This window comes from Hesperophylax consimilis, chromosome 28, assembly GCF_061612785.1.
Source record: "Hesperophylax consimilis isolate HC1 chromosome 28, BYU_Hcon_1.0, whole genome shotgun sequence".
Classification (NCBI taxonomy): domain Eukaryota; kingdom Metazoa; phylum Arthropoda; class Insecta; order Trichoptera; family Limnephilidae; genus Hesperophylax; species Hesperophylax consimilis.
Window position 1 is genome coordinate 25,345,645 of NC_142863.1, and position 14,847 is coordinate 25,360,491.

The 14,847-nt window shown below is 38.1% G+C and overlaps 1 protein-coding gene across 1 annotated transcript in view; it reads right to left on the bottom strand.

Moving 5' to 3' along the window:
- The window catches only part of LOC149410424 (uncharacterized), a 41,385-nt gene that overhangs the window by 9,723 nt on the left and 16,815 nt on the right, over positions 1-14,847 (bottom strand). Inside the window, exons 3-18 of the mRNA XM_089648638.1 lie at positions 5,892-6,178; positions 5,439-5,762; positions 2,740-2,872; positions 2,559-2,657; positions 2,378-2,476; positions 2,200-2,325; positions 2,019-2,117; positions 1,838-1,936; positions 1,657-1,755; positions 1,476-1,553; positions 1,295-1,393; positions 1,114-1,212; positions 933-1,010; positions 752-850; positions 571-669; positions 390-488 (exon numbers count right to left, since the gene is read on the bottom strand). Of these exons, the coding sequence (XP_089504764.1) occupies positions 390-488; positions 571-669; positions 752-850; positions 933-1,010; positions 1,114-1,212; positions 1,295-1,393; positions 1,476-1,553; positions 1,657-1,755; positions 1,838-1,936; positions 2,019-2,117; positions 2,200-2,325; positions 2,378-2,476; positions 2,559-2,657; positions 2,740-2,872; positions 5,439-5,762; positions 5,892-6,178 (2,016 nt within the window). The remainder of the gene's footprint in view (positions 1-389; positions 489-570; positions 670-751; positions 851-932; positions 1,011-1,113; positions 1,213-1,294; positions 1,394-1,475; positions 1,554-1,656; positions 1,756-1,837; positions 1,937-2,018; positions 2,118-2,199; positions 2,326-2,377; positions 2,477-2,558; positions 2,658-2,739; positions 2,873-5,438; positions 5,763-5,891; positions 6,179-14,847) is intronic.

Genomic DNA, 14,847 nt, shown 5'->3' on the forward strand with positions numbered 1-14,847 from the left:
CTATAGCAACTTATAGGGCTTGAAAACACTTTTTTGGTTACTTGGTTATTGGCAGCTTGAAGGCGAGATGTCGGTGAGGCCGCAGCCGCTCCAACTCCTGCTGCACTGAGGGGTCACGCGCGTCCACTCGCCACAGCCAGGTTATAGAATCAGCTGCTCTCTGACATGACCGACATTAGGTGTAAACACCGTCTGTGTTCAAACTTACCGAGCTGTTTGGCAGCTTAAAGGCGAGACGTCGGTGAGGTCTTAGTAGCAACCTGCAGCCGCTCCAACTCCTGCTGCACTGAGGGGTCACGCGCGTCCACTCGCCACAGCCAGGTTATAGAATCAGCTGCTCTCTGACATGACCGACATTAGGTGTAAACACCGTCTGTGTTCAAACTTACCGAGCTGTTTGGCAGCTTGAAGGCGAGACGTCGGTGAGGTCTTAGTAGCAACCTGCAGCCGCTCCAACTCCTGCTGCACTGAGGGGTCACGCGCGTCCACTCGCCACAGCCAGGTTATAGAATCAGCTGCTCTCTGACATGACCGACATTAGGTGTAAACACCGTCTGTGTTCAAACTTACCGAGCTGTTTGGCAGCTTGAAGGCGAGACGTCGGTGAGGTCTTAGTAGCAACCTGCAGCCGCTCCAACTCCTGCTGCACTGAGGGGTCACGCGCGTCCACTCGCCACAGCCAGGTTATAGAATCAGCTGCTCTCTGACATGACCGACATTAGGTGTAAACACCGTCTGTGTTCAAACTTACCGAGCTGTTTGGCAGCTTGAAGGCAAGACGTCGGTGAGGTCTTAGTAGCAACCTGCAGCCGCTCCAACTCCTGCTGCACTGAGGGGTCACGCGCGTCCACTCGCCACAGCCAGGTTATAGAATCAGCTGCTCTCTGACATGACCGACATTAGGTGTAAACACCGTCTGTGTTCAAACTTACCGAGCTGTTTGGCAGCTTGAAGGCGAGACGTCGGTGAGGTCTTAGTAGCAACCTGCAGCCGCTCCAACTCCTGCTGCACTGAGGGGTCACGCGCGTCCATTCGCCACAGCCAGGTTATAGAATCAGCTGCTCTCTGACATGACCGACATTAGGTGTAAACACCGTCTGTGTTCAAACTTACCGAGCTGTTTGGCAGCTTGAAGGCGAGACGTCGGTGAGGTCTTAGTAGCAACCTGCAGCCGCTCCAACTCCTGCTGCACTGAGGGGTCACGCGCGTCCACTCGCCACAGCCAGGTTATAGAATCAGCTGCTCTCTGACATGACCGACATTAGGTGTAAACACCGTCTGTGTTCAAACTTACCGAGCTGTTTGGCAGCTTGAAGGCAAGACGTCGGTGAGGTCTTAGTAGCAACCTGCAGCCGCTCCAACTCCTGCTGCACTGAGGGGTCACGCGCGTCCACTCGCCACAGCCAGGTTATAGAATCAGCTGCTCTCTGACATGACCGACATTAGGTGTAAACACCGTCTGTGTTCAAACTTACCGAGCTGTTTGGCAGCTTGAAGGCGAGACGTCGGTGAGGTCTTAGTAGCAACCTGCAGCCGCTCCAACTCCTGCTGCACTGAGGGGTCACGCGCGTCCATTCGCCACAGCCAGGTTATAGAATCAGCTGCTCTCTGACATGACCGACATTAGGTGTAAACACCGTCTGTGTTCAAACTTACCGAGCTGTTTGGCAGCTTGAAGGCGAGACGTCGGTGAGGTCTTAGTAGCAACCTGCAGCCGCTCCAACTCCTGCTGCACTGAGGGGTCACGCGCGTCCACTCGCCACAGCCAGGTTATAGAATCAGCTGCTCTCTGACATGAACGACATTAGGTGTAAACACCGTCTGTGTTCAAACTTACCGAGCTGTTTGGCAGCTTGAAGGCGAGACGTCGGTGAGGTCTTAGTAGCAACCTGCAGCCGCTCCAACTCCTGCTGCACTGAGGGGTCACGCGCGTCCACTCGCCACAGCCAGGTTATAGAATCAGCTGCTCTCTGACATGACCGACATTAGGTGTAAACACCGTCTGTGTTCAAACTTACCGAGCTGTTTGGCAGCTTGAAGGCGAGACGTCGGTGAGGTCTTAGTAGCAACCTGCAGCCGCTCCAACTCCTGCTGCACTGAGGGGTCACGCGCGTCCACTCGCCACAGCCAGGTTATAGAATCAGCTGCTCTCTGACATGACCGACATTAGGTGTAAACACCGTCTGTGTTCAAACTTACCGAGCTGTTTGGCAGCTTGAAGGCGAGACGTCGGTGAGGTCTTAGTAGCAACCTGCAGCCGCTCCAACTCCTGCTGCACTGAGGGGTCACGCGCGTCCACTCGCCACAGCCAGGTTATAGAATCAGCTGCTCTCTGACATGACCGTTAGGTGTAAACACCGTCTGTGTTCAAACTTACCGAGCTGTTTGGCAGCTTGAAGGCGAGACGTCGGTGAGGTCTTAGTAGCAACCTGCAGCCGCTCCAACTCCTGCTGCACTGAGGGGTCACGCGCGTCCACTCGCCACAGCCAGGTTATAGAATCAGCTGCTCTCTGACATGACCGACATTAGGTGTAAACGCCGTCTGTGTTCAAACTTACCGAGCTGTTTGGCAGCTTGAAGGCGAGACGTCGGTGAGGTCTTAGCAGCACCCTGCAGCCGCTCCAACTCCTGCTGCACTGAGGGGTCACGCGCGTCCACTCGCCACAGCCAGGTTATAGAATCAGCTGCTCTCTGACATGACCGACATTAGGTGTAAACACCGTCTGTATTCAAACTTACCGAGCTGTTTGGCAGCTTGAAGGCGAGACGTCGGTGAGGTCTTAGTAGCAACCTGCAGCCGCTCCAACTCCTGCTGCACTGAGGGGTCACGCGCGTCCACTCGCCACAGCCAGGCTATGGAATCAGCTGCTCTCTGACATGACCGACAAAGAAACAACGATAAATAATTATAAGTTCACAGTAAGTGTACGAAGGCATCATATAAATGCATTATTCGTGTATAAAATAGTCAACAATAATATTCAATTCCCGGAGTTGATGAATAAGATTCAATTTAATTTATCTGCGCGCTCTATACGAATTTTTTCCTATCCAAAGTTGATCAACGTAAACAACATTCTTGTTTGAACACGAGTATGTAATAATTACGATAACATGTTATCAAAATTGGAAAATTTCTAGTGCGAGCTGAATAAATAATATTAAAAGTCCATAAAAAAATATTTTTCTTGCATGTCACGAGTCATTTTTCTGCTGTCAAACAAAAATATTTGACTATCTTCTGATTATAAGATTAGGGTTTTTATTTTATACAATTCTATTCTGTTAATTTCTTAATGGACCCGATAGGTGATGCTATTGTCAAGATCATTTTTTTTAATTTTTAATGTTTTTTTTCTTCTTCTTTATCATTCGGAAATACATACAAATACAAATTTTAACTTCTCTACACGCCCCCCCTCAATATTTTTAACGTGATCTTAACGATTTTTAATAGGAAAAAACGGTCGTAATTGATTTTTAAGTAGTGTGGGTTTAATTTATTACTATTGACAAAAGACGGATTTGTAAAAAATATAAAAAAATACTTTCTTATTCATTACTTATTTAGTTGTAATTCATCTTTATTTAATAATTAACCCCCTAAAATAATCGCACAACTCAACAAGATTATTTTATCATATTTTTGTTAAATTAAAAAATATCTATATAAAAAGAACTTTTTTTCTTAACTCTTTGACGGTTATACCCATAAATGTAATACATCATTGAAGAAGAAGATAATACCAATAAATTTAAATAAACATGAAAGAGAACAAAACAGAAAAAATAAAATCATAACGGTCACAACTAGGAATCGAACCCTCTTGATGTTGATATTGTAAATTGTTGTAATATTATTGTATATATTTTATGGGATGTGTGGGATTGCGTAAATCTCATCAAATTCCGGAATAAACTCGATATTATTATTAAGAAAGGGAAGCTTAGATGGTTTGGGCAAATAGACCGAATGAGCGAAGAAGAGTGTAAGGAGAATATATGACGCAAATTTGAATGGTGGCAGAAGTCGGGGACGCCCGAGGAAGACATGGCACGATCAAGTGAATCAGATACTTGAGTCGGTTCATGTCAAAAGTCAGAATAATAGAAGAGTATGTATGATACAATGTATGAATGTGAATGAGGCAAGGAGTGTGCGCTAAGACCGAGTTGTTTGGCTGTCCATCATCTCTGCCTACCTCTGCGGATAAATGGCGTGATGGTTAGTTAGTTAGTTCCTTAGTAACTACTTTTCCCAAAATACCCGCTTGTTATCTCTAGACACACAAATGGATACCGTAGTAACCAAGAAAAGAAACGAGAATTTCTAACCTAAATAAACAGTTACATAAAGTGTTTCTATGTGAATGAAAGCACCTACCTAGATACGAGTGAATTAAAGTCTAATTACTTTGTTTACACCACTTTATTACACACATATCTACATATTTCTATTTATTTATTATTTATTATTTTATTATTATTTTATTTTACGCGACCGATTCTTTTCCCTAAACTATGAAAGTCATCTTTCAGCATTTTTTTGGAATACATATTATGAAAACCTCATATCTGTAATAATTATTATAATAACAATAATTCGAATCAAGTTAAATATAAAAAGATTACAAAACAAATGTTTACTTTTCGATTATTTTTAAGTCATAACATAGAACTTTGATTGAATCTTAGAATTCTTGATATTTTTTACAAAAGCAGTCCAAAATAACATTACTATTATAATCTTTTTATATTCCTAATTCATTGACCCAAATCAGATGAAAGGTTGTGTGAGTCAAATGTAACTCTTCCCCAATAAATCTCAGCCATTTGAGAGATCCCGGATTATTTGGAATTTTTTATCAGTTCTTGCAGATAAGGCGATAGACCCTCAACTGCAAGAACTGATTCCAGGTTCATCTACAACCGAGTCTCGGCCTTCGGAAAATTCCTTAAACTCCTAAAACTATTTCCATAAAGCATTTTAAAGGTTGCAAAAGTTTCAGTTCCACAGTGCGTTAGTCTGGATAGTGCACATTTGTTCGAAATTGATGTCACTCATTATCCAGAATGCACTAGAAAACATCACTTCACAGAAACAATTGCTACGGAGCACCTCATGACTCTAGCAAGTTAAAACTTGCAATAAAGCGCATCAGATGTTGGCCTGTTTTCCCTCTCTAACGGGAAGCTGCTAGAGTTATCAGATTAAACGATACGCTATCAGTCTCATCACCTTATTCACACATTGTATTCATCGCGGAAGAATGTCCCCTTCATCAGTTATTCGGAGGCACATCTATGCTGAATCAAGCCAAAACTATCACTAAATAGCAAAGTGCCTATTTTGGCAATCGCAACAGCCAGAATAACTACGGAATACAAAAAAGATCATGACTAAAGAAAATTTCAAAAAGTCATTTTAGTCTGCATACCTGAATCTTCCCCTTCTTCACCAGCCAGGCAGGCGTCTCTGGCGCGATCACAAACAGTACAGTGCTCAGGACGGCGGACGCTAGCATCATGACAGCGGCCGCCCTGTATCCCATAAACCCGCCCACGATGTAGCAGGCCGTGATGCCACACGTGTAGGTCAGGGTGAGCAGCGAGCCGAGGGTGCCCCTAACCCTGGATTCCGAGGTCTCTCCGATGTAGGTGGGGATGTTGCCCATAGCAAGAGCCACGCCGATGCCCATGATGAAGCGGCCAGCCAGCAGATAGTAGATGTTGTCCGTGGTGAGGATTATGATGGCGTTTATCTGTTGAATTAGGTTAAGATGGTTAGTATCACGTAAAAGGTAAACTTATCGAAAATAATTGTCATAGTGGGTAATTTTGATGCTTGTAGAATCATCCGCGGGCTTAACATAGATTTGGAATAAATTTACCGCAAACGGTATCCCAGCCGCCATAGCGCAGATCTTCCTGCCGGCCGCCTCCGCGACGAGCGCCGTGAGAGGCGTGCACAGCAGCGCCGTCATGGGGAATGCGCCCGCCAGCCACGAGGCCAAGCTGGCAGCCAGAGCGGGGTCCAGCCCCGAGAGACTCTGCCCCGAGCCCGACAGGGGGTCGGGCAGAGACAGCGGGGACAGCGGCCCGCCCACCGCGCGCAGTTGCGGCAGAGCGGGGGACAGCCACCCGATCCCCATGCCACAGTTCAAGGAGCCAAGGTTGCCTATAACGTAATGAAAAAATTGTTATTTCACTACTTTTTTTACATTCATGAAACTGACATCCTTCAGGGCCTATGTCGTATTTGGGGTTGCTGTGTGGAGGGCATTTTTGAGGAGAAGAAGGAGTGAATATGGGTGACCCATCACAGAGGCCGGAAAATTGCTCCATAGCGAGTAATAAACGACCCGTTCTCATGTGACAAATGTCATCCGTCTACGAATGTTAAGGGGGGGTTGGGCGTGTTTTTGGACTATGCACCGGTAAGGAAGGAATTAAAGACGCTAATTCCTCGGATCATCTTTCATTGAAACAATGGTAGAACATTGACATCATTCCCACCTGCCGCCCGTGCCCCAAAGATTTCAATCCGATTTATTTAAGATAGGGTAATTTATAAAACGGAGCGCCCGTTTCAGCAGTCGAAGAGTTTTTGTCTCCTGAACTCAAAACCACACCTAATTCATATCATTTTAATATCAATGCTCACTATAAACCTTCACTTTACCTGTATGCACATTCTCCTCTACAACCCTTCACACTATGATAAACCAATACTTGACATATTAAATCATGGTGATATTGATATACATATTTAATGTTAAATGTTACGTTGGTAGAGTGGTGCCCCGGCAAGCCAAGGGTCCTGGCTCCTTTTTCTGATTTTTCTGTTTCAGATTTTCGTTTAGGAATTGCTAATATTGTCTTCAATAATTAAATGTTAAATGTTACTCTTAAACCTTCTGTTATATGTATGTAAATCTATTGATTAATCATAAAACAAAAACTATTCTTACTAACATCATACGATAACTGACGCGGGACCCAGTCGAACATTGGTGATGATTTATAGTGAGCAATGAATCCGTTTTGCGTCACTTTATCATGTGTAATTTGCTACACATGACAAAGTGCATTTGTTACACATGACACGGATGAATTGCTCACTATAAATCATCAACCCACAAATCACCTTGTATGAATCGGTGACCGGATAAATCATCAAAATGATAATTCATCATATCTTTAAAAAGTTATATAAAGTCATGGAAAGTGATGAAACAAAAACTTTATTAACTGGGTTAGGTAGGCTAGTTTAGATTAGGTTAGGTTAGGTTTAATTAATTTTTTCATCGTTTCTAATGACTTTACATCACTTTTTAAAGGTGTGTTGAATTCTCGTTGTGTTGATTTATCATGGAACCGTATGAATCATGCAAATATGACATTTTATCAAATAAATGCTGCTGTGAAAAAATTGATTTTGCAAACGAATATACCTTGGCATAATCGTAGACAATAACTTTAAATGGGACAAAAGTGTGATCAAAATTTGTAACCAGCTCCGATGTTTGGCGAGTAATATTTATAAATTAAAATTTGTATTGCCTCGATGTACTCTCAAACTTATATATCATTCTATGGTCGAATCAATACTTAGATATGGAATTCGAACTTGGGGACACTCGAGTAATATTAATATTAAATTCATTCAAAATCTACAAACTGCTATAATTAAAAAAATTGTTAAACCTAGCATTTACAAACAAAGAAACAACTTAAAATTACTGTATGGCTCTGAGGGCCTACTCCCAATCAAAGGGCTTCTCTGGTTTATTATAATTATGGATAATGCGGGAGAAAATGCGTACAAAAAGCCATTGGTGCATAGTCACAAAACAAGATTTACTGAAAAAAAAGGCCTAAAAATTCCACTAATATCAAATAAGTATGGTAGCAGAACACTTGACTATTTGATACCTGTGATTTATAACAAATTTAACGAAAACTTTAACCTTAAAAATAATGAGGAACCCTGCCCTAAACTGACAAAAAAGTGGTTAATAAATGAAAAAAACGTTTATCTATCCTAAACATTATATTTGGTATAAATATTTAAACTTAAGCTAATGTGTATTATGTTATAACATTAAATGGTAGAACCTACAGACAAGCTGATTGTCACAGCTTTGTGGGACTACCCATATCTTATATTGTATTAAATGTAATTATATTAAATTTAATAAATAAAAAAAAACATGCATTCTGCCAACAATATTTTTACATTTATTTTAAAAAGGAACTTTTCAAAAAGAGCTCTTGCTTTACAATATATGCGAAAGAGAAAATAAAAAGAAGAAGAGAAAAATGAAGATAAATTCTAATATTGAGAAATTATTGAGAAATATTAAATTAATTTTACGAAGAACAATTATTGTGAAATAATAAATGAGTTTGGTTTTATTGCGCTTTTGAATGATTTATGATTTGTTTCCAATCTTATATTTATCGTTACTTAATTGGATAAACAATTTAATTGCAATATATTGTAAAATTGTTGGGCTGTGGTTGTGATAACTTAACAATATCGGAAGGATAGGCTCAACTTCCAACGACTGTATATCGATATCCCGAGCACGGTTGCGCTGTCGATAGCCGAACTGACATTGACAAGAAATAAATAAGAAATCATTTGTATATAAATGGTTCAACATTCCTAAACGTCACACTACGTAAAAATGCGAATATAATATAATACTACACTTATTGAATTTGAATCACTTTTACTTTCTCCAAGCTGGAACGGATTCAATTGATCGCAAATATGACTTATTTCTACTCTAAGAAAGTATCTACAACTAACGCACACAAAATAGGCAAATTTGCAGACGATACCGAAATCATATCGACCTCAGTAAGTGAAATAACAGATACCCTTCGCATTAAGCCCACGCCCATGCTTCAGAATTAGAAACTTTTTTCAAACAATGGCGAATTAGCATAATTCCCTCAAAAAGCGCCGCCTGAATTTTCAATAAAGCCTCCTATTTGAAGAAAAACGTAATAAATACCTTGAATAAGCTATGTAAAAAAAAAACAAAAAATTATCAACCAAAAACAAACTCTTACCATACAAATCAACAAGAATGCCAAAACTTACGCAAGTCCCATCTGGGCCCACGCTTTAGAGCCGCATTCGAAAAGACTCAACATTCCGAAATACGTATTGACCCTGGAGCACCCAAATGGATAAGGCTTTTCCAATTTATGATGTGAACATTGTTCATGAAACATTTAGACGTTATATATATTAAAGTGATGTAAACAAAGTATTTGTGTTTTATTCTAATAAATAATGTCATCACAAAGTGATAAGCTTTCAGAAGAAATTTTCTTCAAAAAAAAAAAATTACATCTTATGTCTCGCGGAATAATTTTATGCGGGTATCTCCACCCATGAAAACGCTTCTTTCAACTGCCTCGCCCGGTACGACGAAAACATAAAAAACCAAAACAAATCCTCCGTAAAGACTACTTCTGGATATTGAAGCCATGTATCAATGCAAATATTTTTTTACAAAACCTAAATTAGATCAATTTTTCTAAAACCGTTCTATGATGAAAGAGAAAGGGGTCTTTTTGGCCCGGAACTCTGTATGCCATTATTTAAAAAAGACAGTTCTCCCGGAGGTGCAGACTCCAGCTGTTACCAGCAATTAGCTGCCAGAACTACCACGGACTGTCCGACCGCGGAAGTTCCCCTCAGGACCGCGATCGTCCCTTTGGGTAGTAGATCTACTCGTACTACCCAAACTCTATTTCGAAGTGTAGAGTGCCGCTTGTAAAAGCAAATTCCAATAGACTAAATTCATTGATATAGACACTCATTAGTATTAAGTATTGTGAAATAGACACTCCCTGTCTTTGAGAATATTATACGTGAACCTTTTAAATGAAACTAACATTTATAAATAAAATTACCATCACAAAGACACTTGATTTTTTTTGAGCCCCATTGATACCTCCTACTATCAACATATGAAATAACAGAACAAAACTTATTTGATGTAATTTTCGGAGCTTACTATGCGATTTTTTCTATTGAGGGAATTTCATTCAATTAACATTCGGGCATTACAAATGTATTGATATTATCTTCAGAAATAACTTTTTTTATACATAAAAACTTAAAGAGTTAACGAGAAACTTTTTATAAATCGGTAGAAATCGGGTATGCGGGGCTTAAAGTATCACGTTTTGACAATTAACAATATTTGCGTAGTTTTACAAAGAGAAAGCTTAATATCGTCATAACCATTTATTTTAAAGATGCTAAGTAAATTAACAGAATTGTACGCAACATGTTTAATGTCCAAAATATTGGATAAAAGTTATTTCATTTGCAATAAACTATAGAGTTTGTGTATACATTTAAAGTATGAATGATGTACCTATAATTTACCATTGAGGTTTTCCAAAAAAATAATAATTGTAATAATGACTTGCAGATAAAACGGCTGCAGGATTTTTGCTCTAGAACTTAGATATTTAAAGGGTTATCACAGCATAGGAATAATCCCATTTCGAATTCTCTGAGAAGCCGAAAATTCCATGGAGTATATGATAGCACTCATATATCTATCATTGATCCTTCAGGACCGGAAGACATGGACTATAATCATGAGTGAATCAAATCGGGTTCTTCATTTGAATCATTATTTGAGTAATTCACTAAATAAATATTATAATAAAAAAAAGATCATTTCAGGTGTTGTGATCCGAACGTGGTGATTTTAGATGTGAATTCTTGAGAATTAATAATTACTAGCAGTTAAAAACCCGCTCCGCGGGTTTTCTGCTGCTAGGCCCTGCGGAGGACACTTGTTTGGGCTTTGCCCAGTTTATGTGATACTAACAACAGTTACATTTAATAGGTATATATTAGGTCATTCACAGAGAGAGGGTGAGTATATATTGTAAATAGATTATTACAATATAGCGCCCCTGAGGTGATATCTCACAAAAGTGGCGCTATACAAATTGTCCAATAAATAAATATAATGTTAACATTTTATTGCGTACATATGCATTGATATACAACGAAAATAGATTATATAATGTAATCTTATTAAACTTTATTTCAATCACAAATAACTTTGTTTACATCACTTAATTATATACAACCACTGTTCACCTCATCAGGAGTAAATACACACCGAAGTGAAAAATTAAATATAGATTACAATTGGAAAGAAGAAGTTGAAGGAGAGGGGAGATTTTAGAGTGGGCGGGGTTTATCAGAATTAGGAATTACGATATCGTTAGACGGAAAAGACCAGTTGAGTGGGAAAATATTTAAAAGAGAGTTTTTTTTTAAATCTTGTTTATTATACTGCTTTAATACATGTTTTCAAATTTCTAAAAATATAAATTATTTATTTGCGATGATTTATATCCTGTGTGAAGTATTTTAAGACCCGAAAAAACAAATAGCATATAACTATAAAACAATATATTCATAAAACAAAAAGCATTTTATAACGGTTATTCCAATAAATTGATAGTTGAAATACTAAATAAAAAATTAAACATGATCTCTACAAATGGTAAATTTACCCTATTTTTAAAGATAGATATAAACAATGGCGTAGAATTCTATTTGTGGATAACGATATTTCCAAAATTATAAATAAAAAACTTTCCTGGTACACTACTAACAAAATGAAGAAATATGTTTTTAATAATAAAGATATCGATAGTCAAACAAAAAATCGGGAGTTTATAAACTCAATTGAGATGATTGTAATTTCTTTTACAAATGTAGAACCAATAGAAACTTTGAAGTCAGAACTAAAGAATATCTTGAAGCTCTAAATGGAAATAGTGAATCTGAGTTTGATCATCTTTTGAATAATGATCAGACTTGATAAAAATTCAGGTCTTAAAATACTTCACACAGGATATAAAGCATTGCAAATAAATAATTTTGAAATTTTAGAAATAAGAAAACATGTCAATATAAAATCAGATATAATTAATAAGAAAAAAAAATATTAACCCTCTTTTAAATATTTTCCCACTCAACTGGTCTTTCCGGTCTAACGATATTGTAATTCTTAATTCTGCCCACTCTTACCGCCCACTCTTACCCCTCCCCCTTACTTCCACTTCTTCTTTCCAATTGTACTTTATATTTAATTTTTGACTTGTATCTTACTCCTGATGAGGTGAACTTCGTTCATGTAACATGTGGAGGTTGTATGTAATTAAGTGATGTAAACAAAGTTATTTATGTTTTAATAAAGTAAATAATGCCATCACAAAGTGATAAGCTTCCAGAAGAAATCTCAATATCAAACGCTTGTTAATGGTCCAGTAATTTTGCGTTGGTTAGATTCATATTTAAATATACGCGCCAGTCATTTCGTTCATTCTTATACCGCCAGAGGGGCAGAGTGGTCGAATTTTGCCTGCAGACCCCTTTCGGGATTTAAGCGAAACATATTATTTGAATTCGACCAATCAGAGGGCCTACATCATCCAGACGCAAGGGTATTAATACTATCAGATCAGATGGAGCTCTGGCATGAAAGATGAGAAAGGAAAACTTGGCTCAAAGGTAAAAATAATTCATACGGCATGTATTACATAATATACGTTTTATTGACAACATTCAAATTACAAAGCTCACAATTAAGAGATGTTAGATATGAAATAATTACTTTTTTACAGCATCTTATTTCTTTTAAATTTATTTTTATTAGGTTTCCCCATGTGTACTTGTGCCTTTCTAATGTTTCCATATAACATTGCTGCAGAGTCTCCATCTTTTTTTAAATATTTAAATTTTTTGTAATACCTGCATCAACTGTAAAGCGCCCCTGAGGTGATTTCACAAAAGCGGCGCTATACAAATTATCCAATAAATAAATAAACATTGTCCTTCCCGGAATAAGTTTTTTGTTCAACCCGTTGGAAAAATACAAAAAAACTTGACGATGTATAGCTCGCATCACCTAAATGGGCATTGTCATTATCTCTCATTGGAAAATGTTAACCATGTAACGTATTTAGGTGCAAAAATGTATCAAAATTAAAAATGGACTGAACACGTTAGGTATTTAAATAATAAAATTAAAAACTATTATTTTCAAAACCATCCCCAAAACGTCCCCATTAAAAAGATTTAAGCAAGATCTTTATGGTTTTCTGCCAATCACTGTTAAATTATGGTACCTACTATCGGATGGAGCAGTGCAATCGACTAAATATTCTAAAGTCACTAATCAAAACCAAAAAGTTATCATTAAAATTATATTGGAAGACCCCCTAAGAACTAACATTGGTGAAATCTTCATTAATATAAACATTATACCAATTACACAATTCTAAAACAATACTACATTACTTTAATAAATCCCACTTTCATTTAAAAATGACAGCAACATTATATCATTCAAATTGATATCTAAATTAAATCATTAGCACAGGAGATCCCAGCGAGGATATCGTCACACCATCGCTATGCAGGTCCAACAGCGACAACGACATACTGCCACTCTCATCAGTGGCAGAAGAGATATCTGTAAAATAAATAAACAAATAAAAATCTATATTGTGAAAATTTCATTACGTAACACATATTATGTAAACTAGATAAATAAATTCGGCCTAAGGTATGTTTGGGGATATAAGAATGAATGACAACGGGAACAGAATACTTGGAAGTAGGTATGTTTAGAGTGGAACCTGTTTGTGTCGAAAATTTTCTTTGATCATAAAGGTATCCGCCAATATACGTGGAAAAGAGGAAATTAAAGGTCAATTATTGATTTTGTGGTAATTGACTCTAGGTTGAGAGCCGTTACTGAGGACACTAGAGTTTTCAGAGGGGCTGAAGTTGAAACTGACCAATGTCTGGTAGTGTCGAGGGTAAACATCTTTCGCGGTTGGCGCTCTAAAGTGAAAACGGTACTAACTCCAGCAAGAGTAGAAAAACTGCAAAACGATAATATTTTTATGTATATTGGTTCATTCTCTATCTAACCATAAGTATATATTAAAATAAAAACACACACACACCTCAAAATGCAGGACATCAATTACTGATGATACTGAAGGCCACCTCTGTTTCATGTTGACAGACGGCCGTTTTCTCCTGAATACAGATTTATGCGATTTCTCATATCTCCACAGGCAATTGCGGAGGAATTTTTTTTAATAAGTCGCAGATAAATTTCCACACCCGATCCCAATATAACACAAATAGACACATATGTATTCTACATATGTGATATATTTGTTACCCTATATAAATGCAAATTTAATAGGGTAACAAATGTTTCTTCTACCGAGAAAATACAAGTCTATAATAGCCAGGTAACATTTAAAACATCCATTTGAGGTAAAAATTGTGAGGCGCAATGACGCCGTTCTATTTGTATAAAGAACATTAACTTTAAATTAAGTAAGTCAATTTAAATGATTTACTACTTCATGGAAAATAAGAATATGGAAAATGAAAAAGAAAAAAATGCAAAACGATAGTGTGAGAAGTAAGTATGTGAACAGTGCAGAGATGATATTGAATGAGAAGAAAATGGACGGTCTAAGCATATACGAAACATGGGACCACATAAAAGTAGGTCTTCGTTAATCTGCTAGGGAGGTTTGTGGAATAAGTACGCAAATTAGGAAGAAAGGTGATGTATAGGATGATGAGATTAAAACACTGGTCTCAGAGATAAAGAAAGCATGATTTTGTCTGATTGCGGCTGGCACTGCTTCCAGCAAAGAGAAGGATCGAGCGAAAGAAGTCTATAAGGGATGTAAGAAAAAAATAAGAGTTGGAGTGAAAGAACGAAAGAATGAAATACACGCCCAGAAGAGGAA